General features: G+C 49.9%; 1 protein-coding gene across 1 annotated transcript in view; it reads left to right on the top strand.

Annotated features, from left to right (window-relative positions):
• LOC133341454 (homeobox protein Meis1) overlaps positions 1-23420 on the top strand; it is a 98695-nt gene that overhangs the window by 55903 nt on the left and 19372 nt on the right. The window contains exon 9 of the mRNA XM_061550101.1: positions 10672-10748. Within this exon, the coding sequence (XP_061406085.1) occupies positions 10672-10748 (77 nt within the window). The remainder of the gene's footprint in view (positions 1-10671; positions 10749-23420) is intronic.

The raw sequence follows: 23420 nt of genomic DNA, 5'->3' as shown, positions 1-23420 counted from the left end.
TGAGTGTCCACTTTGTGAGTGTCCACTTTGTGAGTGTCCACTTTGTGAGTGTCCACTTTGTGGGTGTCCACTTTGTGAGTGTCCACTTTGTGAGTGTCCACTTTGTGGGTGTCCACTTTGTGAGTGTCCACTTTGTGGGTGTCCACTTTGTGGGTGTCCACGTTGTGAGTGTCCACTTTGTGAGTGTCCACTTTGTGGGTGTCCACTTTGTGGGTGTCCACTTTGTGAGTGTCCACTTTGTGGGTGTCCACTTTGTGGGTGTCCACTTTGTGAGTGTCCACTTTGTGGGTGTCCACTTTGTGGGTGTCCACGTTGTGAGTGTCCACTTTGTGAGTGTCCACTTTGTGGGTGTCCACTTTGTGGGTGTCCACTTTGTGGGTGTCCACTTTGTGGGTGTCCACTTTGTGAGTGTCCACTTTGTGGGTGTCCACTTTGTGAGTGTCCACTTTGTGGGTGTCCACTTTGTGAGTGTCCACTTTGCGAGTGTCCGCGTTGTGGGTGTCCACTTTGCGAGTGTCCACTTTGTGAGTGTCCACTTTGTGAGTGTCCACTTTGTGGGTGTCCACTTTGTGGGTGTCCACTTTGTGGGTGTCCACTTTGTGGGTGTCCACTTTGCGAGTGTCCACTTTGTGAGTGTCCACTTTGTGAGTGTCCACTTTGTGGGTGTCCACTTTGTGGGTGTCCACTTTGTGGGTGTCCACTTTGTGGGTGTCCACTTTGTGAGTGTCCACTTTGTGGGTGTCCACTTTGTGAGTGTCCACTTTGTGGGTGTCCACTTTGTGAGTGTCCACTTTGCGAGTGTCCGCGTTGTGGGTGTCCACTTTGCGAGTGTCCACTTTGTGAGTGTCCACTTTGTGAGTGTCCACTTTGTGAGTGTCCACTTTGTGGGTGTCCACTTTGTGGGTGTCCACTTTGCGAGTGTCCACGTTGTGGGTGTCCACTTTGTGAGTGTCCACTTTGTGAGTGTCCCTTTTGCGAGTGTCCGCAAATGTCCGCTTTGCGAGGAGTGTCCGCGACGCAAGTGTCCGTTTTCGCAGGCGGCAGCGGAGCCGGCGGCGCGCCTCCCCGCTTCGTCCATTTAAGAAGCTGCATTATTTAGAAAGCAGATTTTTGTTTAAGTGTGGCAGGTCAGTGCCCAGCATCATTAATTACATGGCTTTGACAGGCCCATGGGAGATGAATAGGGGGGCTGGCTTGTGAGGGGGATGGGGCGGTGGGAGAGGGTGCAAGCGAGACCGTGGGGGTGTGTGGGGGAGTTGGGGGTTGGGGTCGGCAGGGGAGTGGAGGGGGAGAATGGCTGGGAGGCTTGGTGAAGACGGAAGTACAGAAAATTTCTCCGTCTTGCCGACGGGGTCAGGGGATGGCCATTGGCGTTGCTCTCGAAAGTGCAGGCAATGAGATCCTAAGTCGTGAAAGCACGTTAACCAAATAAGTTTAATCCACTCTGTAGTTATTAAGTGCTTAAGCAAATCAAACGCTGTCAATTGGCCCCAAGTCTCAGAAGGCATGTTCGCAGGCGGGGGAGAGGGGCTGAATACAGAGCAGCAGCAGAATAACGGAGCGCCGAGCTCTGGCCGCTACAAAGGAGTTAATTTGACTTGTATAGCCGGGGCCAGGACAATCCAAATGAAGGGCAGCCTCCCCGGTGAATTGCTCTCTGTGTCAGCCGTGAACCAGTGGAGTCCATCTGTGTGATCGTAGATAATGGACAAGAAACAGTCGTGTGGGCTCTCTCTGGGCCATGCCTTCCCAAGCGTGTGACGGAGAAGTTTTCATTGCGCTGTTTTTTTGCTCTCGCTATTTTTGCTATATTTGCTAATGCATCGTCCGAGACGTTCCCGAATCGTCAGAATGTTTATCAAGACTGGAGGAAGCCGGTGAGCTACGAAGCTCTTTTTCCCGTGTTTGGCCAGTGTGGAAGAGTAGACCAAATACATTCTAAAGGAGTCTTTCTCCTGGCGCTGGCTAGAACAAGTCATTGCGAGGCTCCGCCATAATTGTTTTTATTGTTGGCTAGGGAGAGATTTCCCAATTATAAAATGTGACCACCTCCACAATGGAAGATTGTACGTATTTCTCTTTGGAGTCCATTCTCAATAGCAGACTAGTGACTCGTTTAGCAGTGGAGGTTTAATTTCAGTATTTTTTCTTCCTAATTCTTTTGTGCAAATAATTATTAAAAGAAAAAGTTGTTTTCTTGTTTTCGTGATTTTAGGACACCCACCCCTACCTCCAAACGTGTAGAACAAATGGTTTATATAATTTTACACGGATCATATATTTGTATATATTTCAGCTGGGTAGCCTGCAACCACAAGGCTGTGAGTTCAAATCCTGCTTTGGGGGAATTGAACTCCCCTATCATCCTTCTGGGTTATAACATGAATACCACTGTGGGGAAATCAACTTTGGTTGTCCTATGCATAGACTTCCCCCCCTCCGGGCAATGGGAAATGTGAAATTTCCGCCACTGCCACCGCAGAGGCTTATGAACAGGGGATGAGTACCAACGCCTCAATGTACCAACGCCTCAATGCTTATTTGAGCGTTGAATCAAGCCTTGACTCCCACCCCCTTCTCCACTTTTTTAATAAGTCATAGCAATCCACCCCAGTGGAGAATGAGCCAACGAGAGTGTTCGTCGATGGGCATCTCTATCTGGTGGATCATTTTTTTAGCCCTTATTCCTTTCAATGTAGAAACATTTTGTGTACCGGGACAAAGGGAAAATCCACACGGCTGCTTGCGACCCACCGCCTGCTGTTTGCATAGCCATTAAGAAAAAAACAAGGAGCCCCCTCCCTCCCCCCCCCAGTTTGTGGTCAGCCAATCGCTTAATGAAGCCGTCCATCAACATTTCCCCGTTTGAACAAATAAGCGCTTTGTATCGGGAGGCATCTGTTTATTTTACGTCTCGGCCCATTTATAAAACTGTTGATGTTGCGTTCGCATCTGCTTACGAGGCGGTGAGAAAAATGAGCTCGCTCTGTTTTTGGGCCACGGTCCTGTACTGATTGACTGGCACGCGTTAAAGGGATAAAAACATCTATATTTTAACATTTTTTTTGTTATTCTTCTTCCTGTTCCGTTGTGGAGTTAGAAAAAAAATATTTTCACGCTAACAGATTTGTAGAAGTGATTGATTCATAAAACACCCAGTGTCAATGTTTACGTAGCAAGCCCTGGCATGGACACATTGTTGCATAGCATCAGTGAATGAATGGTTCATGACACCATGAACCAAACGCATTGTATTAGTCGTATCGAGTAACCTCTCTTTGACAATGATGCGTGTCTAGAATATGCTTTTTAAATTACTAAGATGTGACCGGGTAGCTGACAGGTCAAGGCAGTGAGCCGGCTCCTCTGAGCATCCTGGGATTGAATCCGAGTTTCAGCTGCCCATGACTGAATTAAGTTCTCAAGCTTAGCGTGTTAGTGGTGATCTCTGCCCGTTCACCACACACACGAACAAAAAACCCCAATCGTATACCCCCCCCCCCCCCACATTGAATTTGGCTACGTTTTCAACACTGCGATTAAATGTCATAGTAGAGTGCGCAGGGAAGTGTGCCCCCTACTGTGTAAAGGATAAATATACTGCTTTAAGGATTTCCTCCGAAGGTATCCAGTGCAAACCTCTTCTGTATTCGCTCATTGGCAGCCAGGGTGCACTGCTCCGAGATTTCTGAATGGATCCTTTGTTTTTGTGACATGATGCCAGTAAGCCAGTGCTCGTACTCTTGAGAGACGAGGCAGATTTTTTTTCTCTCTCCGAAAATCTTGTTAAACAAAAAACAAATAAAACATGATATTCCATTTTGAGAACCACTCCTCAACCACTGTGTCACATTTATAGAAGTGACTAGTGCTCAATTTCAGCTTGAATAGTCCAGAATGCTGTTGTGGGAATTATTTTGGCATGCCACATCCATCTTACCGTAATGTTATGGGTCTAATTGTTATAACCCTGTTCATAGGTTTTTATCGCAATATTAGGCTGCAATGACGGGAATGTTAGGTTACAATAATATTAGATTATACCAGGTGGGCAGAACTTGTAATCTAGTGGGAGTGCCTTACGCTATTAATTCCCTACTCAAAGCCATATCCTGGCAGTATTCTGTCAAGTATTGAGTGGGAAATGTATCACTGAAAGTGGCGTTAATGTCCATGGACACACGCTCGTTATTTATAAGAATATTTTTAGTTCGGGTTACATCTCGTAAATATAATTGTGCCTTTAACCCACCACCGTCCGACACAGCCAATGGTCTTCGCACCTGATGGGCCCACAGTGACGATGTAATCTTTACTATATTGAAGACCGAAACAGGAACACCTCTTCACAATTCTGGCAAGTCGCCTGATGAAGCTGGTTGTTTGAATCGCCCTTGAAACGTCCTACTAAAATTGTAAATGTTGTGGGTTTACTCTCCAACACACCGGTGTGCTGACGTAGTAACGAATTGCTGTGTGTTTTTTTACGTGACCAAGCCTTACTGGCTGTGTCGGGTGGTGGCGGGTTTAATGACACACGGAGGGCACCACTAACCGGCTGCTGGAACCGGCCACTGGAATCGTGCAAACCCAGCACCAGGAAGGTGCTCGGCTTGCCTGCGTGTGCCGGTGGGGCCGCCGGGAAAGCGTCTCCTGGCCTCTCCTGGGCCTGGCCACGGAATGTCCTGGAGAGGAATTATCTAAAACATTCGCTCTGAAACGGCAGTGTGGGAGTGCAACGGGGCCTGCTTTGCACCGTGGCCCCTGAACACAGAGCGCAGTGATGTGCGCGCTATCGCGGCCGATAAGGCGCCGGACACAAAATACATCATCGCCCCCTTGCAATGTTGCAGCTGCGTGTGTGTGTGGGGGAGTGGGGTTTCGCATGAGCGTGGAAAGCAGATATAAGTTGTTGCTGTCACAAATTGCCGTGGTTTAAATCAAATCACAGGAAAAGCGCTTTTTTTTTGTTACTCCAAATGCATGCACGAATGCTTGTTATGTATGCGCTAATGCTGATCATAAACCACATGGTTGCAAAGAAGAGAAATGCACTTCAAGACCGGGCCATTACTGGACGCCTTTCATTGCGAGTGAATTTGCGCCAAAATCTTGACGTGTAGTGAGCACCCCCCCCCTCCCTTGCCATTTGTGCAGCTATTACACATGGGCCTTCATCCAGCAGTGGATTGACCATGACTCATGATGATGGGGGGGGGGGGAATACTTTAACATGTAAATCCAAGTGTTCGTATTGTGATGGTGGAATTCTGCCATTTTTGAGCCCTTTAGCCCAGCCCCCTGGAGCAGGGGGGTCCTTTTGACATTTGAGGGTTCAAAGTTCATTTTTGCTCAACGAGGTAGAGAACTCAAGAGAGCAGGGATGAGTCTCACTCGCAAGGGCGACCGCCTGTGGGGGCATCGGTGTGCGCCAGTAGGAGGCAATGATTGCTATGCACGATCCCAATCGAGTTATTTGTGGGTGACTCCAGGCTGCGGCGTAGTGATATCGAAGTGAGTTTGCAGGCGACTTGCCACTGCAACCGGGACTCACAGCCCACGGGGGGGGGGGGGGGGGGGGGGGCAGGTATCAGGCTACAATGAGGCATGAGGCCTCACATGGCAACACAGGGCATATGCCAACCACTCTTTATACGTCACTGACCCCTGCGCTTCGGGCGACACGTCAGTCTTCTTTGGAAAATAAAATCTAGCGGAAGAAGAGTCGAGCGTTGGGAACAACTCGCTGCTCCGCGGTTCCCTCGCCGGGCGACGATTGAGCTCGCGTTTCGACGATTCGCCACTTCGCGACGCGGTGAAGGTGCCGAAAACTCGGCCACGTCCCCCTCCCGATGTCGGCGACGCCAGGAGCGGCCGCGAGGATCGACGCTGCGGACCCACTCGAGCTCGTCAGCCCGGCGGCGACCATCGGCGGTCGTTGACGTATCGGCGAGATTCGGCCCCTTGACCGCATGGAGGAAACATCGTTCCCCCCCACCACCTCCCCCGTTTAATGAATCGCCATTAGCAGGAGTAACCCCTTGGCAGCAGCCGTGTGGCATAAACATGCCAATGTGCAACTTTTAACAGGTTAACAACTGTGGTTCAGATTGCTTTGTAAGCTAGTGTTTAGTCAATAGATGCACTTTTCTTGTTTCGCTCTGGCAACAGCGCACACACGTGTGCACACACACACCTCACACATTTTTGCTGAAACAACAATCTACACGCGTGTGTTGCAGTAAAATGTCTGTTGCATTCGTGCGTTTATGTGAATGTTTAGCGTGTGTGTGTGCATGTGAGTTGTATGTACCTGTGTGTTCATGTGATTGTTGAGTGTGTGTGTGAGTGTAACGTACATGTGCATTTAAGTAGTAGTGTAGTGGTTAGTGCACTGCCCTCGATTATGAGGGGCCCAATCGATTACTGCTCACGGCCAACATCAGTGACAAATATCTGAACCGGTTCTGGGCCTCCCCTAAGTCGACTCAGCCTAAAATGAATACCTGGTGCGGTGTGTAAATATCTCCACTAGGGAGACGAAGGCGGCCGAGCGTGCTGCTGGTCACCCATCCCCTCTTGTGCCGTGCCGGCCTTCGTAGGTAGTTCGCTTAACAGCACTTGCCCAAACAGATTGTTCAGTTTATAACGGGGATCTTTGTCTTTGCTTTTTGGGTCCGTCTATGCACGTGTACGTGCGTTCAGGACTCTTGGAGGCCCACATGTCTCGCACTCCATGAGGGCACTTTGAATGATAAATGGGGAATTTCTACAGAGCCTTTTCCCTCCCTAAAAAAAAAAAATATTAGAAGCTGGAACAGAGTTCCTGGCTGTGAATTAGCTCTGCCCAATAACTCAGCTTGATTTGTTAGACCTGAAAATCTGCCCAACGTTTGCCCAGAGATGGGGTGGTGGAGGCCACTGGGCTTTAAATGCAGGATAGTTTTTTTTATTGGCAAGAATTAAATAAATAATCGCATCGCATTTTGGGAGCAATAACCCAAAAATACTTTTTCTTGTTTTTATTTTTCACGTTTTTATTAGACTTATGAATGTTTTGCTTGATGTGGGTCCAACTCAACGCTGCGTTCCCTTTGGCTGTAAAATATGAGTTGGTTAATGAATTGCTTTAATTTCCGTAAGGTGGTTTTTGAAGCCAATCGGAGACCTGAATAAGTTGATTAATTTTATTTGTGTGCTTTCACTTCCCAATGCTACGATGCTTAAGTAGTTTCCTGTTGCGTTAGAGCGCACGGGTATATAATTCCACTTTTTTACACTCAGGCTCTGTCGGGTGGTGGGTGGTGATACTCAAAAACAGGAACATTGTAGCTACATTATCGAAGCCAAACAGAAACTAACTTTGAATCACGAGTCCATTGATATTTCTATTTTGTAATAATCACACCTTGACTTGATTGTCTAAATTGCACTTATTAATTTCCTCGTGACTTTTAAAATATCAATTTGTACTCCGGTATTAAATACATTCCTCTGCCTTTTTTAACCTTGATTTTATTCATGAAAAGTTATAGCTTTACAGTTTTGTAGGTAACAAATATATTATTCAGCATCTTAGGATAATTTGTAAAAGGTTCAGCTGGATTTTAATTATAACATCATCATCCATAATGGTCAATCCACTGCTAGATTGCGGTCCCCCAAAGCCACCCCTCAGTGTCCAACAATGCAACGATCCATGCAGAACCCAAATATAAGCTGATTTAATTGCTCCATCTCCATAGGAAATGTACCCACGTGTGAGTTCCCTCATTTGCCTGCCATTCCATCGTTATTCTCGACTGCCGGGCCATCGTCTCCCTCTAATGTGCTCTGCCCAAGCCCCCCACTTCGTCATATGGGAGGTAAAGAAAAAAAACCCAGAGGAAATCCACGCAGAGCAGGGGGAGAATATACAAACTCCACACAGAATGCCTCCCGAGTCTTGATATCAAACCCAGGTCCTTCTTGCAGTGAGGCACACGTGTTACGATTACGCTACCACCCGGCGACCCCCAACTAATTTCACCCCTCCACGAGTAAAAACTTCTTTCACAAGCAATGCAGCGGAATTATTCATTTGTAAACCGTTATCTATCTGAGGATCGCGCCACCCGGCGCGTCAAACGCCACCGGTCGGGGCAGTGGCCCGTTGCCACCGCGGCGGTGTTGGTAAACACGGCCCCCGGCTCTGATGATGACGTGGCACCGCGCAACCGTGGCGCTCGGCCACGCTCGGCCGCTGGCGCGAAGCCACGCGGCCGCTCGCAGATGGAAGGTCGCGATCGCCCGTGTGGGATTATTATTATTATCACTCCGCGTGTGCGAGCACACGGCCCGTAACGCGAGGACCAGAGTCCCTGAATGGCAGTCAGTGATGATATTCCTGCTAAGTATTTTCTTTTTATATTCATTTCATCATCGTCGTGGCACTGCGGTGGCGAGATGTTAACTACCTCGCCTGGTATGCAGGAGGTCGTGGGTTCTATCCCGACCCTGGGGATGCCTGTATATTTAGATTTTGCATGTTCTCCCCGTGGTCGCGTGGATTATTCTCCGGTTTTCCCCCTCCATATTTAGAATCGACATGCGTTTCGAGTATTTGACTGCTATACATTTCCACATGATAAGCCACTTCGTTAAGCTATCATTTGTGGACATTGTTTAAAAAGATCTACATAGCTCAGTGGGCCTTGCCTGGTAAAATTTAAATATTTTGTAATTGTCCGAATTATCGTTATTATTGGGATGCTGCCACTGCAGAGTAACGGTGAGCACGCTGGGAGCGCTATCCAGAGGTCTGCCAGTTCGGTTGGATCTCCCAGCTCAGCCGAGTTTCTTAAATCCTCCACGTCTCTGTCCACGCAGCGCTATAAATGTGTGCACCGTAGTCCGTCGAGGTCGCGTGCGGTGGGGTAAATTGCAGGTACTCCCCCCTCTTCTGGAGGGGGGGGGGGGGGTATCTGCCCAGTGTGGAAGAGTAGGCCAAATTTCGCTTGAAGGAGTTCTCCAGATCTCCCTCTCGTGGAGTCTCTACCGCCAGCAGTGGGCGTGAGCAAGACATTACAGGGCTGCACATTTACCATTTTACATATTACTACTATTACTTATTATTACTATTACTTTGTATTACTATTACTTATTATTACTATTACTTATTATTACGAACGGTTCCTTCTTGCTCGAGAAGAAAATTTCCGCTTGCGTAGGACATTGTGGAATATCTGTTGTGAGAGCGTAATCACAAAGGCAGCTGCCCTTGTGCAAATACAGCGGCGGGCGGGCAGGCGTGCGTGCGCGTGCGGTGCGCATCGTGGTCGCGTGTTGCTGAATTGGAGGGCGCCTCTGGTGCAGCCTCGGGGTGCTGATTACCGCGTCGACTCGATTGACTTTGCTCCGAATCGTCCACCCCACCACCCCCCCCCCCCACACACAAAAACTTTTGAAACCCAGCGACCCTTCCCGAAGTGAAAGAAGACACACGCCGAACAAGCGCCTTTGGTTTAATAATAAAAAATAATTAAAGTGCATTTTGCCTAAATATAACTTTGTGTGTCGTGGGCCCAAAAAAAAAAAGTTAAATTTTTTTTCAAATTGTCTTTAATTGCGAGCGAAAAGACACCGGAGGATGCTTACCTAAGTCCCCAGGTTTTCATTAGTAAAAATAATAGCAACGGAATGGCCATTCTTCCAGCCAAAGGCACTCTGGCTTTTTTTTCGCAATTAACGCACAAAATGGTCCTCTGGAGTATTTCTGAAAATTCCAGCCCCGGCAACCGGCCTGATTTATTCATACTCTCCGCCTGTACTCATTTACAGCCTTTCCCATCATCAATCACTGACCCGCTAATTAAAGAGAAGAGTCTGCTTTGGCTAAAGATGTTATATATATGCGCTTTAGACATGCGTCTGTGCGTGCGTGCGTGTGTGCTCTATTTCATATCCAAGTACAGATCATTAAAATAATTTTAATGGTGTAGTAATCCTAAAGATATTTGACCGCTACTAAACCTGTTATATACGTGTAATTATATTACCGTAATAATTAATTGTAATTTATGCAATTAAAACCACACTAAAATACTACTTACAATGTGTGCTGTGTGCGTATTACCTTGCGATTACGACGTCATTCAGTAACATGGGCACGTGTGGCATGGCCTTCATCCAGCAGTGGATTGACCACGGCTGACAACGGCAAATCCGTTGGGGAGAGCGAGCGGCTCGCAATCAGAAGGTTGCGGAGTTCAAATCCTGGATCAGAGTTGCCTCGGCCCATCATCTCTCCCTCGGAGGGGTGTGGGGGGTTTTCAAAATAGGTACCATTTTGTGTGGAAGTTAACAGTGATCATAATTATGCAATAAATAGGAACGTTGAATTTCCGCCGCTGGCTCAGGGACGTAGAGAGAAGGTGCCTCAATGCTCGTTTGAGCAGAAACTCACTGTGACGATGATGACGCTGATGGTGAAGACGATGATGATAACAACGATGATGACGATGACCATGATGGTGATGATGACGACGACGACGATGATGGTGATGACGACGATGATGGTGATGATGATGACGACGATGATGGTGATGATAATGACGACGATGATGGTGATGATGATGACGATGGTGATGATGGTGGTGGTCATAAGGCTGGTGTTTGATGTCGTTTCTGCAGCACCCGTACCCTTCGGAGGAGCAGAAGAAGCAACTGGCGCAGGACACGGGGCTCACCATCCTGCAAGTCAACAACTGGTGAGTAGCGATTACACGTTCAACTTTATTTCGCTGTGCTGTATTTATACTACTGTCACGGGGAGAAAAAAATATTATTAGATGTATTACCACTTTATATTACTGTGTTATCCAGAAAATGACGCGTTTTTTTCCCCCTCTATATTGTAAAAGTAAAATGTGGGGGTACGTCTGAGAATCCGTCAGGTGTGTGTGTGTCATAATTTTGATTCCGGTGCACCTTCAATAACCGACCGAACTCAGCTCCCTATCATCACCTCGCGTATTGTTCAGTCCATAGGCCTGTACTGGTCTTCACGATTTGTTTGAACCAGATGCCGCCTGTTAGCGTAATTCTGCAAGGACCAAGGGATACTTTATATTCACGCGAGGGTGCAGATTGGACGGCGATTTATTTAATCATCGGTGTAAACCTATTGATACATCACTCCCGACTGGCAGCGCACGTGCGAGCGCGCGTGCGCTCGGAGGAGGAGAATGAGAATTTCCCCGTCTCTTTGGAACAGATTAAGCGCAACAAAAGCCGCACATTTGTATTCAGCGTCTTCTTTATAATTCAAATTTTGACCCAAATCACTAAAGCCCCCTTTTTTTTTTGCAATTATCTCACAGGGTTAATAGCACCGACTCCTCGTATTGAGGTGGAAGGTTTTTGGAAAGATTAAACGGGTTTTTTTTTTCCACCACTAAAATGTAATTACAGCAATCTGCGATAATTCCATCCAAGGCTTCGCCTCCCAGAAATGACACGGTGGCCCTTTCATTTACAGTTAACCCCCGCCGTATTTATCTGAGATGTTTCATTTACAGAGCCCTTTATCTGCGGGCCGCAGATAGACAAACATTCCTGAGCCGCACAACTTTATCAGCCTTCTGGCCCCATCCACAGCCTGGGGTCAATTGATTTCTCTTCTGCTCTCATTCATTTTTTATCCCGTTTTATTTGCTGTATCACAGCGTGAGGAGACGCATCTGGAGAATTATGGAGTTTTTCAGCCTTATCTGGCACCGACCCAGACACCGGTTACAAGGCCAGAACCCGAATAATTGCCCCAAAAGAAGCCCGCCGCCCCCCTTATCTCGCCGGTTCACCCGGGTTACGCGGCTCGGAGCGGTTTTATTAGCACACGCCAGAGAGAGCTGTGCATGAGATGTTAACAAATCTCGGGTAACATTACCACCTGTTGAAAGGTAACGCCCGTAGGTTACCGCGTGGTTTCTGTGTGTGTCAGAAGTCTGATGCGAGGGCATGTCAAACCCCAAACGCTAAACAGGGCGTAGACAGAGATGGCCACCGTGCAATAGTCACTCTGAGGCAAAGTAGCCAGCGAGAGTTCAACAATTACACTGGGTCCCTTAGAAATGTATTGTCCAATGTTAAATGAGTATAATTGGAAGGCAGTTTGAGTTAGGTAGAACTATAATCGCACACTTACAATAAAAATAAAAACGTTGCAGTCCTGGACCATCAACCAATGGATAAAGGTCTCCCCACTCCACCCCATTCATGAGGTTTTATTTACCATACTTCACCACAAGGTCAGTGCAGGCTGATGAAGTGGGGTGGGGGGGGGGGGAGGTAAGACCGGTTCAGATATCGCTGGCCGCCACCGATGCGCACTCACTCTCTGTAATATGCCGATTGTATCGTGCGAGTTTACCGCTCGTAACCTCCACGTGTCCGCTATTGCTCGTCGCGTCCAGATTTGAGAGTCAGTCCTGGGTGCTCGCCAGTGTCTCAGCTGCGGTCGTTTTCGATCGCCGTCGAAGATCACTCGGAGCGTTTCGGTTTGAAACGAAAAGAAGAGAACGAAACGCAATCCGTGGGCATTTCATGAACGTTTCGCCAACGATTTCGCCCGCTGCACTGATTGAAATAGTCAAGTGTGCAGTTAAGTTGAAACAGAATCAGAATATTTATTTACACTGGAGGAATCCGATCAGCTGTGAGGCTCTTTTTCACAGATGTCCAGTCGGGGCAGGTCTGAAAGTTACAACAACAAACAATACAAAAACACGACAGGAGGGCAAAGTATAGGAAAGGTCAACAAATCACTTAAAAATATATACAAATAAAACTAAATTATTTTTTAGATACAGTATTACCAAGTAAGGCCCACTGAGCTATTAGCATCCCTTTCAGAAGCAACCTGGCCACAAATGACAGCTCAAGGAAGTGGCTTATCACCCGTAAAAACACTTATCGCAGCCAAATAACCAAAATAAAACAGACGTTGGCACCTTCCACGGATGCTCGCGCCGCACCGTGAAAACGAACACAGCATCCAAGTCGCCGAAAAATGTCGGGCTGAAAGAAACAACAATCGGGTGGGCGCGGTTCAGCCTCCGGTTGAGCGGTTGAACGATTCCATCTAATTGTGGCCGACCCAGAGGCACGCGATGAGTGACCCCCCCCCCGCCCCCCACGAGTGTCAGAAACGCTTCTCCTTGTGAACGGCAGGCGGGTGGCGATGGCGTGGCCTTCTGGAAAGTGTCTCTCGAACAGCTTCATTTTCTTCATTATCTCCCCTTCTCATCAGCCGGGGGTGGGTTTTTTTGTTGGCGTTTTGTTTACCGGCCTCTCAAAGTGACGAGGCAGCGGCAGGGGCTGCTCCGGTTCACACCGAGGTTGAGCGGTGGTAGAGGAGGGGGAAACCGGGGGTGGGGCCCCGAAATGAGATGCAGGTTGGTCCCACGGGGGGTCACGACAGGCTGGCGGGGTGGGGGCAGGAGTGGCATCGCGGTGACCAAGACAAACACTCATTAGACAGCTGCCACTCTCCATCCTCGCAATCGATTCCTCGCGCTCGGCCGATCTTATTTTGTTTTTATTGCGGGCCGACTTATTGCACTTTGGGATGAAATTAGGTTCCGAAGGACAACCCCCCCCCCCCACCTTGCATTCTATCGGCACAAAATGTGCTCATTTAAATAAAAACAAGCCGCTTCTAATGGCGTCGTCGTCGTGGCGATGTTTGAATTTGCTCCGCTCGTGTTTGTAGTTTTTTTAGCCGAGACCCGCGCGCGATCGCATGAAGCTCAGGGCTTTGCGCGCACACACACAAAGACAAAAGACAAAGATCCCCCGAATAGCCTTTGAGAGACCGTTGGAACGAGTGCTGTCAGCGAGCACCTACGAATGCCGGAAACGATACACGAGGTTGGTGGGTGGCCGGCACCACGCCCGACCGCCTTTGTCTCCCCAGTAGCGATGCCTACATGAGGCTGAGTCGACCACACGCACGCACGCACGCGCACGCTTGCCGGCATTACGGTAGAAGAAGATAAACTCTCCGGACGGATGGCGGCGTGACCGACGTTCGGACAAGAGCGCCGCAAATAGCGGTGGGCTTCCTGAGCAAAACTATTCACTTCCGAGTGCCTTTGTCGAGCGCACGAACGGGGGGGGGGGGGGGGGCAGCCAGCCAGGTCTAATCGCCTCGTGACAGGTGCTCAAAAAGACTCCGCCGCTTCAGAGAAGTGACGACACGTGCTGTGTTATTGTTATGTTATCGTGCTCCCGCTTTGTGTCGCGATTGGAGCAAAATAAAGGGATCGCGCAAAGCAAACAGCAGAAAAAATGAACCTCTTCAACGGGGGGGCGAAGGGGTGAGCCGATCCGTCGCACGTGCGCGTGTGTGTGTGTCGGTGTGCGTGTGTGTGTGTCGGTGTGCGTGTGTGCGTACGTGCGCGTGTGTGTATGTCGGTGTGCGTGCGTACGTGCGCGCGTGTGTGTGTCGGTGTGTGTGCGTACGTGCGCGTGTGTGTGTGTCGGTGTGTGTGCGTACGTGCGCGCGTGTGTGTGTGTTTGTCTCGTGCGAGCGGGTGTGGGAGGGGGGTTTGCAGGCCAGAGCAAACACTCGAGGTGACCGGGCGTCTAGGCTCTAAAGCGGCTTAAAAGATCAAACCTGAGGAAGTTTACCACTTGAAGTGTTTACAAACCATCGGACAATACCAAAAGGGGAGGGGGAGGAGGGGGGGTATTAGCTCATTACACCACAGTAATGGAGACGGAGATGTACTCAGCGGCTCAGGGCCTCGCTCTCCTCTTGACCCCAACGGGGGGAGTCGGAGGAGGGGGCCGGACGTCGCCGTTTGTCGCCGTGAGATCGGGAGAAAAAAAGTCGCCGAGGCACATCGACATCGTCAGCTGAAATGAATCGCGGGAGGGCCCCCCGTGTTTATTTTGACGCGTCGCCATCGCGACCGCACGCGCCGGTGTTGACGAGCAAATTGGCGTCGATTGCCACGAATGAGCCAAACCAAAACACCGCGGAGCTTGAGTCAATGGCTGCTGCCTCGTGACATCTGGCAATGTAAGAGTGTCGCTCCAGCAGAGTCGACTGCGCTGATGGCACCCGCAAGGGTTGAAGCCTGGGTCCAGAAGTTTGCCTTCCTTCAACAAGCGCTGCCACGAGACGGTCATCTGGAACATCCATCGGGGAACGGGACGGAGAGACCATTTGTGATGGGTGGACTTTTTAGGTCCGTTTGTTTCTGTGCTCCACACGTTGCTCCACAGCAGCCCATGATGGGCTTTAACTAACTAGCCTAACGCGCGAACGCATATATTGATCACAGAGCGTATGGCGAGCGAAGAGACATCGCACTGACCGATGTATCTGGGGCAGAACACCTCAACTCGATGGGAACGACGGCCGGGTTGTTGGGGACTATGATGATGGTGGGGGGGGGGGCACGAATGACGGAATGCACCCCAGGGGTCACATCCACCACGGAGATGGAGCAAACAAGATCAGCTCGCGTGCAGGTGCGAGGTGTTATTGTTGCCTCCGCGCGACAGTGATGCATGGCGACGGCTTGGGGGATTCCTTCGTCCAGCAGCGGATAGATCGCGGCCGATGAAGATAAATGACGACAACGACGAAGATTTAAATCGAGGAGCTATCTAACGACGTCTTAACGAGGCCAACAATCGCCGCAATACTTCGGCCTTTAGAACAGGGAGTGTTTTTCTACCCTGGCGTTTTTGTGCTGAGCTTTGACTCCGATCCATGCCCCCCCCCCCCCACCACCACCCTCTCAAACGTCCCTGCAAGCTCACTCGGCCGTGAGTCACTTTAATCAGTTCCACCGCATCGGTCCCACGCGTCAATTTTCTGCTTGTTTTTACTTCCCTGCGTGGCAGCCCGATCGCCTCTTTCCCACCTCCCCTGGGGTTCCCACACTCCCCGATTCCCAACATTTCACTCCTGAAATGTGCCGCGAGACGTCCCCAGGGCGAGGTGCGGAGGAAAGGGGGCATCGTCGCAACGGTCCGGGCACCGCGGTGGCGAGATGCTGACTGCCTCGCCTGGTATGCAGGAGGTCGTGGGTTCAATCCCGACCCTTTTGACGCCTGCTGCTGTATATTTGGAGTGTGCGTGTCCCTGTCCCCGTGGTCGCGTGGATTTTTCTCCGGGTCCTCCAGTTTTTCCCTCCACATTTAGAAACGTGCGTTTAGAGTATTTGGCTGCTCCTATACATTTCCGCATGACAAGCCACTTCGTTAAGTTTTCATTTGTGGCCAGGTCGCTTCTGACAAAGAGCTGTATAGCTCAGTGGGCCTTACCTGGTAAATAAAACATAGTTTAGTTTAGTTTGGCAGCGCCCTCCTTGTCTCCCCGTGCCGGATTTTGCAGACAAATATTAGCCATTTATAAAAGTTATCAGAATCATCAGGATATGTAGTTATACCGGAGGAATCCGATGGGCGATGAAGCTCTTTTTCACAGATGTCCAGTATCCAATGGACGGACACATGGAGAGAGACAGAGAGGAGAGCGAGAGAGAGGTAATGCATTGCCCAGGAATGAAACAGATTATTCTGGCTCAGCTCTTTCCCCTTTAAAAAAATAAAGAAATTTTAGTGGAAAAACAGATGCGTTATTCGAATGTATGGTAGTTATTTCAGGTTATAGACATGCCTTGGACAAATGAGTAATTCTCTAAACGAAACAGAAACTGGGAAATGCCCCATGAAATGTCATGATTTTGAGTGCCCCCCCCACCGCCTCCAAAGACCGCATTAGTCCCCTCCACGTGTTACCCAGATTTTTCTTCGTTTTGCAAAAAAAAATTATTCCCAACTCTCACCTAAAAAAAAAATGAAAAAAAGAATAGAAATGCGAAGCAATTTTTAAAACGTGTTTTTTTTTTAAAACATATATATATAAGAGCGGCGTATCGCAACAACGCTCTGTCGTGTTTTTTTTACATATCACCATCATCATCACTACCATAGGTCCCTCGTTTTTTACGGCCAGAATGAGCTCTTGTGCAACTCTGCACGGTGGAGATGACTCGTCGTGTTGGCGTTGCCACTGAGGGACCGACCGACCGCACGCACGCACTCCGTGCCACTTCCCATCATGTGTAGGTACGGCAGGTATCTGTAAAACGCAATAATATCGCGTAGCTTTGAGATATTAAATAAGTAGCTCGCGGTTGCTACGCACAGGCACGTGGACTCCACCCCCCCCTAAATAAAAAACCCACCAAAACCTCCAAGCCACCGGCAACAAACAGCACCAATAAGTTGCACGTGCAGTGCAAGAGTGCGTTTTTTTATTTTGCGTGGGCGACGTGAGCGGCGTGCTCGGGTGATTAAACCTTGGCGGTGGCCGCAGGGAGGAACCCCAAACGCCGGGGGGGGGGGGTCCTCCCTCTTCTGACCACCCTTCTGGCCTCTCCACAATCATTTGCCTCAAGCCTCCCACGCCGAACAGGGGGGGGGGGGGTGCCAAGGCGACGTCAGGGGCACGTCAGCGGGACGTCGTAGCTTCCACGGCCAGCTCTGTCCGTGGGCCGAGGTAGAAGTCGGTGCCACGAGGGGTTTGGGAAATGCTGATTGGGACCAGTTTCTGTAATTTGGCGAGTACAGGCGGCACTGTGTGACTTTTTTTAGGAAGGTTATTACGTAATTCACTTCTACTGGCGGTTTAAGATGTTGGTACGATTCAGCTGGTACCAGCCAGTCACGATTGAGCTGGATCCACGGACTAGCTCCATTGGTGGTACAAAGTCCATATGGTGTGGAGGCTCTAAACAGGAACATGAATATTTTTGAGATGGTGGAGGTGGCGAGGGTGGGGGGGGATTTCAATTAATAAAATCCGAGTGAGATGGCAGAAGAGATTTAGGAAAGAGATAGCCCAAGTTCTGAGATAAGAGAAATGTGGACCACAAAAGCGGAGGTGGGTGGGCGTAGTGATTTGGGCGTAAGAGGAAAACAAATGAGATGAGAGAAGATAAATTCAGGACAAGATAGAGAGTGACATTAGAGAGACTGGCTTGTTATGTCAATTAGCTAATTATGCGTATTTATTTAGCCGGAGTGCCAATTCCTGCTGATATCCATTTGACCCCCAGTGTTTTATTCCTGAATCCGGTTGCCCTTGAGCAACTTGGGTCTCCTTAGCCTTTTGCTCGGTGCGCTTTGTGCCTCAGTTCCTTAGTGTCGTCCGCCAGAGCCATCGTGCCGTATGCCAACTGGCGGCTCGACAGGACGCACGCACGCACACAGCACACGCACGCGCACAGGACACGTACGCACACAGCACACGCACGCACACAGCACACGCATGCACACAGCACACGTACGCACACAGCACACGCACGCACACAGCACACGTACGCACACAGCACACGCACGCACACAGCACACGCACGCACACAGCACACGCACGCACACAGCACACGCACGCACACAGCACACGCACGCACACAGCACACGTACGCGTGCGTACACAGCGCGCGCACACAGCACGCACACACAGCATGCGCAAACAGCACACACATATAGACAAAGATCCCCTGTATAGCCTGTAACAGACTGTTGGGGCAAGTGCTGTTACCGAACACCTACGAAGGCCAGAACGGCACACGAGGGAGTGGCTGGCCAGCACCACGCCCGGTCGCCTTTGTCTCCCCAGTGGCGATGTTTACTACACACCACACCAGGTACTCATTTGAGGCTGCGTCGACCTAGGGGAGGTTCAGATAATCGTCACTGATTTTGGCTGTGAGCGGGAATCAACCTCGGGTCCACCGGCTTCGTAGCGCGGCGCACTAACCGCTACACTCCCGCACACACGCGTGGATTGTCGTGCGTGCGGCGTCTTTTGCATTTCCCATGGTGCCGTTTGGAACTCCCCCCCCTCCCCCCCCAATGTAACCCCGCTTGGCAAGGAAGCGCGTGGGACAGAGACGGTGGGGGGGGGGAGGTGGGGGAGAGAAAACACTCGCGGGGGGGCGGCCTGGGAAAGATTTCTAGATATTTTTTTCCCAATTTAGTTTTCGCCGCCGTCGTCGTCGTTCAGATGATGTGGTGTAAAAAAACAAGTGGGGGGGAGAATGATTTGAAATAAATGTAAGTACTGTTGCGCATTTTTTTTTCAAGCATGTGCAAAAGGGGGGGGGGGTGGTGGGGGGATAGGCTGCGGGAGCTGGGAGCACACGCGGGAGCCTTAAGAAAATAATAATTTTGGGAGCTTTTGCGATTTTGCATATTTTCTGTACAACAATGAAGAAGGTAGCATACGTTTGTTAGGCTGGCAAAGGCCCTCCCCCCCAGAATGAACGGAGGACCAACCAATGCGACGCTTTCGCCAGTGTTGGGTTTCGCTTACATCTGCTGGCATTTACTCTGAGGCTTCTGATTCTTGCCGAGGGGCCAGCCTGCTTCGATTGTTACCTTATTGAAAGCCAAAGGTGTGGCAACGGAAATAAGGTTTTTTTTTTTCTTTCCCCACCCACACCTCCCCAATTCTTGTTTGTCTTGAGAAGAGCAATCAACCGAATGGCGGACCATGGGCGACTGACATCGGCCCTTCAGGAATGCAGCGGTCGGAGCATTTGCGGAGGAGGGTTGTTTTTCAGCGTCATTACCGTGCGCTCGCCTCCTTTATGTCAGCCCCTTAAAGACGGCTTGAGAGACACGAGAGAGAGAGAGAGAGAATATATATCGAGTGAGCGAGCGAGGCCGAGAGAGAGAGAGAAGGATAGGAATGATCCTATTACTGCCAGATCGGCAAATGGTTGTGGCTGTTTTCGCCTGGAAACATCCCTAGGGGGGAGGGTTGGTGGCAGCGAGTGGCGTAGCCGCGATTTTGTGTCTGGCCTGCAATTTCGGTTACCAGTCGCGACAGCGTGCGCGTATTGCCCCCCTGTCTGGCAATGTGCGTACGTTTGATGAACTTCGTTCGCGCCGTACGTAGGCCATCCTGCGCTAATCAGAGGTGCGGGGGGAAGGACAACGAAATAAGCACAAAGCGTAGTTCTAAAGAAATGAGTTTACAAGCAAGCACGCTGCAGCGCGCACACGCCGTGTGACAGATACAGCTTCCTCCCTGCGGTTGTTCGCTCACGCCACTGTTAAATAAGGGCCTCTACGAAAAGAAGCTCCAGCGAGCCTCTCTAAAAGGTGCCTTGGCCTACTCTTCCAGAAGGGTTTTTGCGAGAGGAAGCTCTTGAGAGCCCCTCTAGACGATATCTTGGCGACTGTTCCACACTCGAAGCGGTGGGAATGGCCACACTTTACACCAGCCCCACAAGAACCGCCACTCCAGTTAACCATCGGTGTTCCCGTTTATGCTGCTGGGAGAAACACGGGCAACGGGATTCAAGAATCCTGCCCCACGGTTTTCCACTGCCCTGCAGAGGACATCGAATCGGCGTCCTCGGGATCGCGAGTCCTGCTCGCGAACCGTTACGCCGCAGCGGCCGCAGCGGCCTCCGTAATAAATAGTGGGCTGTAAGTAAAGTAAAATTAAAACGAGCCAGCCATGTGGATAGAGCCGACGTTCGACGTGACGCACGTGACTGGGCGCAGCTTGCGACCGTGGGATAATCGCGTCGGACGGCGCTCGAATTAGCGCCGTGGTTCGCGCGCCCGTGCTCAAACCGCGGTACGTCTCCCATCCAACGTCAGCTCCGTGTCTGCCGAAGCCTCGATTTTTATTTTTCGCTGTTCCAAACAGCTGCCGAGCAAGCCCGAAGGAACATGTCAAATTAGTTTTGACACATTATATTAGAATAAGCAAATCTGAAAACTTTCCAGCGAATGCTGGCAAAAAGTATAAAAATTAATTGCGCAAGTTTGTCCGTGTTTATTTTCTGCGCAACCCAGATTTGGGTTGGGTACCCCCACTTTACCCCGCTGCAAGCAAATTTTGTCAATCGGCTCCGCTGCGGTGTAGCAATTTTTTGAAAGCTGGGTCAATAGTGGCAAAGAATGAATAAAGGACCGTTGGCCCAAGAATTTGGCTGGCGGTGGAAATGACCGTGATGAATCGAGACGCTGCACGGCGGTATTTTCTGCGGGAATGGGGGAGAGCGGCTGGGGTGGGGAATGAGCTCAGAGCGCTACGCAGGAGCAAGGCCTCTGTAGGATTTGTGAGAAAGGAAGCAAGTTGGTTTGGCGTAAGGAAACAGGAAAGCAATTGGGGAGTTTTCTCGAATGCAGTCGATGTAACGGGGACCTTTCCGCCGGTTTGAGGAACCTAGCAGAAGTGTAGATCGTGAGAAGAGGCTGGGTGGCTGAAAGGTCCAAGCACCTGGGTTCGGATCCGAGTAGCCTGTTAATGTGATGGTCTCAGCCCATCCACCTATGACTGTCAAATAAATAAATAAAATTTGCTTCTGCATTGAATTTAGCTAAATTCCAGCTGTGTCATAGGATAAATATTACTTCCCTACAGCAGGGTAGGCGGGAAAATACTGTCCCCAAGTTTGTGGACCAGAGGTTACTTGAAAAGATCTCAGAATTAGTTCTGTCTTATCCACTTCTGCGGGCTATTCTCTAATGTGGAGGGTTCCACCACGCGCTGAAATATTCGAATGGATTCTTTGACCCATGACGGGATACAATTGCGGAAAAATATGAGCTGATTTTTTTGTTTTTTGCGTGTTTAGGTAGTCCAGGAAGATTTATTGTTATTAATTATTCCACTTGTTTACTCGGGAAAGCCGTCACCGAGTTTAAACACTCAATTTCAGGAGGGCACTGCCAAGTTTTTTCTGCGGTAGGTGGACGCCCGATGTCCCCTACGTTGTAATCCCAACCGAGATATACGCAAGTCATATTCCAGCATTGGGATGTTTGACCGATACCAAGTTACTGAATGTGTCAAATAGAGCGCACGGCTGGGAGTTTTGGCGCGCTGAATCACTGGCCCGAAACGGGAGACCGTTGAGTTCTGCGGTCGCCGCGTTACGCTCGCTATTCGAGAGCGCACCTCTCGCTTCTCTCGTTTCCCATCGACGGGCTGACGAACCGACGGACACCCCCCCCCCCCACCGCCCGTCATCATTCCCGTATCGCCCGTCCGTCGCACGAATGCACGCACTGCACGCACGCGCCATCCGCGCCTTCAAAGACGAGCGCACTCTCCTGCCAAATCGCCCGAGAAATAAAACCGTGTCTGCCTAATGCGCGACGTCCCCGGTACCCTTGGGCCTGCACGCGTCTCCTGACACGGCTTGAAACCGAGCCAGCGGTGGCGCGCGGGGCAGCAACCTCGTTGCCGAATCCATAAGCGCGCGCTCGCCCGGAGAGAGAGAGAATATGTATTTTTTTCTTCAACGAAATCCGTGGGCCCCGTCACAGGAAGCCGGGCGCTGACCGCAGAACATTTATGGCCGTTATGGTTTAAATTATTTTTCTTTGTCATTCGTATATTTCCTTTGTGTGCAGCTCGGCTGCAATCGGAAGGTAGCGAGTTCACGTTCTGTGGAGGGGTGGTTCAATGGGGCCCCGTCAACCCTCCGGGGTAGATAAAATTGGTACCACTTTGTGAGGAAAGTCAATGGTGGTGGTCCTATGGAGAGACTCACCCCTGCCATAGGAATGAGGAATTTCCACATCTCACTTAGGACTGCAATCGAGAGATGAGCACCGTCTCGATGACTTTACTTTGTGTTCGAAAAACACAAAGAAGGAAACTTAGATTTTACCTATCTTTTTTTAAATGCTCAGGATCACGGGAAGTTTGTACATGTAGGCAACCCATAACTTTGTATCGAGCACTGACACACTCGGCTGATCTCTAGACGCCGATGACGGTCCCAGAATACATAAGTGAAAAAGTTGGTTTGTTAAGTCACTGAAAAAAAGATATATTTTATTTGTCAGCGCCTGGGCCTTCTTCCATATGAATCGTTCCCAGCGGCGTTTATTTAAGGAAGACAACTTCGCTCTGGTTTTGACTCAGACTGAGATTCATCAGCAAGGCACGCGGCATCTTTAAACTGATGCCGCTTCGGTCCCCCCCCCCCCCCCATGATTCCATGGGCCGCAAAGAGCAGCTGCGTGCAATCATCGCGGGGCCCGAAAATTTTTAGTCGCGGCAATTTTAGTTTTGTTTATAAAATGCGCGCAGCTCTGGCAAATTATTGTAACAATAAAAATAAATAAGTGGGTAAGGCGGGGGGTGGGCTGGGGGGTTTTAAGTGGCGACAGCACGATGCCGGCGTGTGGGAGTGTGGACCTGGAGGACGGACGGCATTCCGAGCCGTATTTACCACCATCCGCAGAGACTCGTGCTGGAATGCGCGCACTCCCTGGGTCACCAGCAGCCGCAGAAACACACGCGGGAGAAAAAAAAAGGAAAGAGGAAACTAGATTCCAGAGCCAAAGTTAGTCCATTAAATTATGTGTTTTGTGTATAAACA

This window comes from Lethenteron reissneri, chromosome 11, assembly GCF_015708825.2.
Source record: "Lethenteron reissneri isolate LAM-NWPU_2019-01 chromosome 11, ASM1570882v1, whole genome shotgun sequence".
Classification (NCBI taxonomy): Eukaryota; Metazoa; Chordata; class Hyperoartia; order Petromyzontiformes; family Petromyzontidae; genus Lethenteron; species Lethenteron reissneri.
Note: the sequence above shows the minus strand (reverse complement) of the source record. Positions and strands in the feature narration are given on the sequence as shown.